The sequence below is a fragment of the Cibotium barometz genome, chromosome 20 (assembly GCF_041138505.1).
Source record: "Cibotium barometz isolate CiBa-2024 chromosome 20, ASM4113850v1, whole genome shotgun sequence".
Classification (NCBI taxonomy): Eukaryota; Viridiplantae; Streptophyta; class Polypodiopsida; order Cyatheales; family Cibotiaceae; genus Cibotium; species Cibotium barometz.
In genome coordinates this window covers 20,729,950-20,736,628 of record NC_141065.1, presented here as the reverse complement: position 1 = coordinate 20,736,628, position 6,679 = coordinate 20,729,950, and the positions used below count along the sequence as shown (strand labels likewise).

General features: G+C 40.8%; 1 protein-coding gene across 1 annotated transcript; it reads left to right on the top strand.

Annotated features, from left to right (window-relative positions):
* Positions 1 to 1,054: 1,054 nt before the first annotated feature.
* On the top strand, positions 1,055 to 2,692 carry LOC147627651 (uncharacterized). The gene has a single exon (XM_086815104.1). The coding sequence runs from the start codon at positions 1,475 to 1,477 to the stop codon at positions 2,564 to 2,566; it is 1,092 nt and encodes a 363-aa protein (XP_086671230.1). The 5' UTR covers positions 1,055 to 1,474; the 3' UTR covers positions 2,567 to 2,692.
* Positions 2,693 to 6,679: the final 3,987 nt, after the last annotated feature.

Here is a 6,679-nt window from a genome sequence, read left to right as displayed (position 1 = left end):
GTGTGGAAGCTAGCATCATTTATGAGGTATATGATCGGTTCAAAATTGAGTACATGTGATGCATAGTACTTCTTTTAATCTTGAAGGATGTATTCTTTTTTCTAATTTAGAAAATGAAGATATTTAATGGTCCCAAATGAAACAACTATTTTAATACTTTCTTCTTGGAGTGATATGGAAGGATTGATACTTAGTCAAAATGGTCGGCTCAACAACTATTATTTTCTCTCTTCCTTAGGTTGAGAATGAATGATGCATATTCCTAGCTTTCATGAGAGTAATGACACACAAAAAAATGCTTCTTTAAAGGCACACAAAAAAACTCTTCTTGAAAGACACACTACATAAACTTAAGTTGAAAGTTTGTATACAAAAGGAAACTTGCTTTAATTTTGGCTTTTAAAAAAATGTAAACATGTCCGTCCTACTATAAACGATATTAAACTCAAGTTAAAATTCTAAAGCATGGGAAATTCTTCAATGGATGGCTTCTCCATAGCATGCACAGTAGCGTTAGTCCTCCCTTGAGTAGAAACTTCTAGAAGTGGTTGCCAATAGGATGTACGATAAAGTTGTTGCTACTTTGGATGAAAACCTTTTACACATAGATTCCTCACAAGGTGAATTTGTGTAGCACAACCAAAGGGGTTTTGAGGTGCATAGCAACACACATGGTCTTCCAGAAAAGTGTACGGTGTGTGCATAAGAGGGAACATGTCAAATGAGGCAATGGAGGAACCCAAAGCACCACTTGGAATTGATATCAGTACGATCAATTGAGATAGGTTGATCAATTGATCTAGATGGGGTTGCTTATGGGTGAAGGGGATTTTTTTTGGGGGTCATGAAGGAAATTTCTGTGAGGAAGGTGAGGCTAAGGAGACGGCAAAAGGGTCTGGTTTTGAGAAGATGCCTGGGAGGATGCCAAGTACTAAAGTTTTAATAATATACATAAATATTTTCACTATATATATACTTCATGTGTGTGTGTATACCTATATATCCATATATATTGCATTCTAACAATATATTATCTCCTAGGAGTAGTCTTGTCTCCATGGCATCCACACATCTTGGAGATGAGAAGGCATTGTTTAAAGGGGGGGGTAAATGTCTTTAATTTTAGGGCCTTATTAAAAAACACAGGAGAGTAACTTGCCATCCTTGGCTTTCTTTTTTCTTTCATCGACCGCCACAATCGACTCTCACTGAAGTTTCCGCGACCCTGTCTGTTCTCTCCATCTCTCTTTCTTCTCTTTGATTCTCATAGACATCTGTGTTTCCATAGCTCTCTCTCTCTCTCTCTCTCTCTCTCTCTCTCCCATTGAAGCTTCAATCCCTGCTCTTTGCCTGCCCCCATTGATTCTGCATTGAAGCTTTTCAATCTGCTGGATTGCTTCTCTGCAATCTTGCAACAACAAGAGGTTTGGAACACTCCCAACCGCTGCAATTTTCCATCACTTGTCAATAAGCAATGTTAAGCAGATGTGAGCCCAGATATAGGCAATACACAGAGCTTTGCAACCGCAGCAGCCGCAGCAGTGGCGGCGGCAGCACCGCTGCTGTGATGTCACACAATTTCGACGCCTTCGAGGATTACTGGGAAGATGCATCTGTCTCATTGGGATCATGCCATGGCTCGGAAATGCCAGTAAAGCCATGGAGCACATCTGCACATGAAGATAAAGAAAGAAAAACTATGGAGGGTATGTGTGGATCTTATCAATTTAGGCCTTCTGATCATAAGGCCTGCTTGGCTTCTCAGATGAATGAGTATATGGCTTGTTTCAAGCAGCGGCGCAGTTTCCCACCGCCCATGGCCTCCTGTGTCACCCTCTCCATCAAGGAAGGGGGTAGATTTGTGCTCAAGGAGATGGATGCCCGCCCGCAGAACTTCTTCCGTGCTGAGAGAGAAAATGGGCGGCTCCGATTGCACCTTATTCAGCCTGATCAGGCCGATGATGAAGATGATGACCGCTGCTCTGATGACGGCAAGCCGGCGACGGCAGACTCTGAAGACAATCTCTCTGATGAAGAGCAAGCAAAGCACAAGGGTGAACATGAAGCTCTTCATGAAGAGGGCTTCAGAAGCAATGTCACTGATGGAGTGGAAATGAGTGAAGCCCCAGATATTGATGATGGCATGTGCAGGAGGCCTGTATGTGGAGCAGAAAACATGGCCGAGGCCGGATGCTCCACGTCGAAAGAGATGCAACATGATGACACTGAATTTCCTAAGCTTCAACATTTTGGAGGCATGGCTCATTTGGAAAGTGATAAAGAAGAGAAGCTGCACGCTTGTGATGGAAATTTAGCAGAAGATTCAGACATGGAGTGCTCTGTATTAGAAAAGCACATGGTGAAACACATTGCTGCAGAAAGTGGTAGTAGCAGCAGCAGCAGCAGCATGCAAGTTGATGTGCTTGGACCGCAACAGCAAGAGCCCCTCTGGAATGTGAATGTCAACAACGATGCAGCCGGCCTTAACCCATGGTCCCCAAAGCAAATGTTTCTGCACCAGTCCCTTGCAAGAATGAGCCCTGCCCTTGGTCTGGCCATGTCCTGATCAATCCCATCCTCATCCCACTTACCCACCTGTCGCATTTCGCCCTCTGCAGAAAGGTTCTGCTATGGTGCAGAAACAATTCCTGCATATTCTTTTTTCGCGCAATAAGAGTCTTCTCTACAACCCTTAATGGTTCATTGTCTGGCTGTATAATGTGTGTAGTAATGGTTCATTGTCTGGCTGTTTAATGTGTGTAGTAATGTCTTTTTTTGTATATTCATATGTTATATTATTTGTGATATGCAAGTGAAAAATTTCCCTGAAAGTTAGACTGCACTCTGTAAATGTTGCAATCATTGGCATTAGTATATGCCTGTTGCATGTGTCATAGCAGCATTGCATGTTTGATGATGAAATGGACTAAGGGCATTCACAGTATGCACAGCTTCACTCTGTCAATCTGCGCGAGAGCCATGAAAATGGCATGGATGTGGAAGGCCCCATCCATGCTGTGCCATTAACAGCCCATCATTTTTGGGTCTGTAAGGACTCCCTAAGTTCACACAGGCATTGCCCATTTGTCTAGAAAGGATGATCAACATTACAATCTCTCTCTCTCTCATGCTCAGGCTCAGCCCGCTAACCTGCCTTTGCTCTCTCTCTCTCTCTCTCTCTCTCTCTCACACTCTCACACTCTCAGCCCTCTAACCTGCCCATCATTTGTGGGTCTGTAAAAGACCCCCTAAGTTCACACAGGCATTGGCCATTTGTCTAGAAAGGATCATCAACAAAATGGCTATTAGGATTGCCCTTGGGATGACATGGACGCACCTAGGTTTAAGTCTCTCCGTCGATTGGTCTCACGTTAAGCTGCGCTCTCTCTCTCTCTCTAACCTGCCTGTGCGCTCTCTCTCTCTAACCTGCCTTTGCACGCGTTCTCACTGTGTGCGCGATGCATGTGTTCATGTGGCATCTCACTACACACGCGCGAGCACGTGCATCTGCGCTCGCGCGCGCACAGACAGAGAGAGAGAGAGAGAGAGAGAGAGAGCGCGCGCGCGCGCGCGCAAAGGCAGGTGAGAGAGAGCCTTCTGCGTTAAGCCGCCTTAGAACTGTCTCGACTTGTTGAAAAATTCCAATTTTAACAAATCGAAAAGTGACCACAAATAAATAATGAGAGCGTCGTCGTACCTTGAGACCATAATGTTGGATTAACCCTTTTAGAATTTAATATCTTGGAAAAAGAGGCAAAAACAATGTGTACCAATGTGCCGGTTTATATTGATAAATTGCATAGCTTCACCGGTTTTTATAACTAATAACTAAAGGACGGTTTTTTCCTAACATTGGGCCCAGCCAATGCTCGGGAAAAAACGGCTTTCGAGTGTTTTTTTTCAGCCATAATTGAAAAAAGCTAGTTAAAATTTTAAGTGGCCCTTATTTTAAAGAACGATTTCTCATATATTTTAGCTATAAATTTGGCATATAGTAGGGATTTTGGAAACAAAACTTGGATAAATTTACCTTATCGTGATTGGTTGAAAAATATGTTTTTTCGAGCATTGGGCTCGGCCTATCATCCATGTAGTAGTTTGATCTCTTTAATGTCAAACCAATTGCATAATAATAATCTAGTCAAATATATATTCACACATGTTGATTTGCAAACGAATTTTAACCAATCTAATTTGTCTAAACCTCCTACACTTCTTGACCCACAGTCACCCAACCATTGGAGTCCTTGGGGTTAAGAGGCTTGTTGGACACATACTTAGACCTTCATAGTATTTCCCTTAGAGAGGTTACTCAGACTTAAAGGTGGATAATTTTGTAATTGAAAACCTTTAAAATGCAATAATCCTATTTTTAAATTGGTAAAATTTTTATTTTTATTAAACCTAATTATTAAAATGGTACAGATTTTGTTTTTGTTTTTGTGACTTAAAACAATGCTTATTATACCTTGCTTTTTTTAACTCCCAACATATAATATTATCTTAACTAATGTTCAAATTTTATAAAGTTAGATACCTTGCTTTTTTTAACTCCCAACATATAATATTATCTTAACTAATGTTCAAATTTTAGCAACATTGAAGGGGATAGACATCATATTAGGTATGCCTTGGGAGACACCAATATAACCCTCAGATTGACTATGATACGCATATTATGCGGATTACCAGAGATGGTAAGGGTTTGTGTCCAGGGGATCAAATGAAACAAGAGCTTAGCCACACCCAAGCTAAGTAAAGGACTAATATAACCCTTGAAGTAGGGGTAGACATCATATTAGGTATACTTTGGATACACTAATATAACTGTTGGAGATGCAATCCACACTTTAAAGAGACCCAGCTCACGTGGTGAGACTGGGTTTGAATCTTGGCAAGTTGAGGTTTTTATAAATTGGATTACCGGAGGTCACCTAACACCTTAAGGTTTTGGAGTCTGGCTGGCTAGACCAATTTGTGGAACACCTCAGTTAAGCGCGCTTGCGCAAGAACACAACTGTGATGGGTGACCTCCTGGAAAGCGGGAGGATCCATGTTTCCAACATGGTATCAGAGCCCAAGTTGTGATGTTGGAAGCTAAGACCTCAACCAAAGTGTGGCTTGAGGGGGTGTTGGAGAAGCAATCCACACTTCTAGAGAGAACCAGCTCACATGGTGAGACTGGGTTTGAATCTTGGCAAGTTGAGGTTTCTACAAATTGGATTATCGGAGGTCACCTAACACCTTAAGGTTTTGGGGTCTGGATGGCTAGACTAATTTGTGGAATACCTCAATTAAGCGTGCTTGTGCAGGAACACAACTGGGATGGGTGACCTCCCGAGAAGCGGGAGAATCCATGTTTCCAACAATAACCCCCTCAAATTGACTATGATACACATATTATGTCGATTACCAAAGATGGTAAGGGTTTGCATCTGGGGGATCATATGAAAGAAGAGCTTAGCCCTTCTCTTAGCCACACACAAGCTAAGATAAGGGCTAAGGGATTACCAAAGATGATAGTCCACACATATTATGTGGATTACCAAAGATGGTAAGGGTTTGCATGTAGGGGATCATATGGAAAAAGAGCTTAGCCCTTCTCTTAGCCTGTAAGATTCCTCCCCAGCCCCTCAAGATGTCCAGTATCTTCCCCTGTAATCAATCCCCTTTTTAGAATAATAAAAGATCTTGTTTCTACTTGTTTTGGCCTAGAGAGAGATAACTCAGTTTTTAGATATCTTTGGATGAAAAAATATCCTTTCTTATTAGAATAAATTCCCCCGAAACAGAAGTTTAAAAAGAGTTTCCTAAGGTGCATTAGAAATAAATTATAATCTGCTATAAAGACCTTAGCCTAAGGGTCCAGATTTTTTGAAAATTTTAGATTAAGGTTCTGAGGGGCCAATCCGATTGATCCAAATGTAGGGAGAGAATAAATGGAAGAAATAAAGAAAACCCCCCCCAAAAATGAGTAAATACTCACATAAGATGAAGAGTGGACTAAGGACCAAAGGAAATACTTAAAAATGAATTTTTGACACCTCATGAAGGAGGCGCCTATTTCACATGTGTGGAGGAGTTTTAAACTCTCAAATAATGAGATATTTCATCTCTCCTCTCTCCTAATTCAAGTCTTGTTCCAAAAAGTAAGCTGAACTGACCCAAAAATGGTTAAAAATTGACCAAACTGATCTGGAAAATTCTAGAATCAGTTTGCTTGGTTAGAGGCTCACTTTTTCCTATAAATAGAAGCCTCTCCCTTTGTAAAAGCTTAATAGTGTTTACGCACTCCTACTCTACTCCTCCCTAGAGCCTAAAACATTGAATTCACTTGATAATTCACTTATTTTTGACTAATTCCTCGACAAAGAATTGGTGGCCACTCTTGATCCAAACAAGAGTAGAACCCTCAATCCCTCAAGCCAAAGGAAAGCTCACAAAACTCCATGCAAGTTAATAATTCTACTTTTTTTAAATTCTAATCTATGGTTTTTTGAATTCTTTGCTTTTTAATGTGAATATGGATGTTAACCCTTGATGAAAAGGCTTCCCCCTTCTCTTCACTAAGAATTTCAGCCTTTCTTTATCCTAAAATGAGAAACAAATAAATTAAGTTAAACTTTTCCTATTGATTACTCTTTAGAAGTGAAAAGTGATTAGATTAGAGTGCTTTATT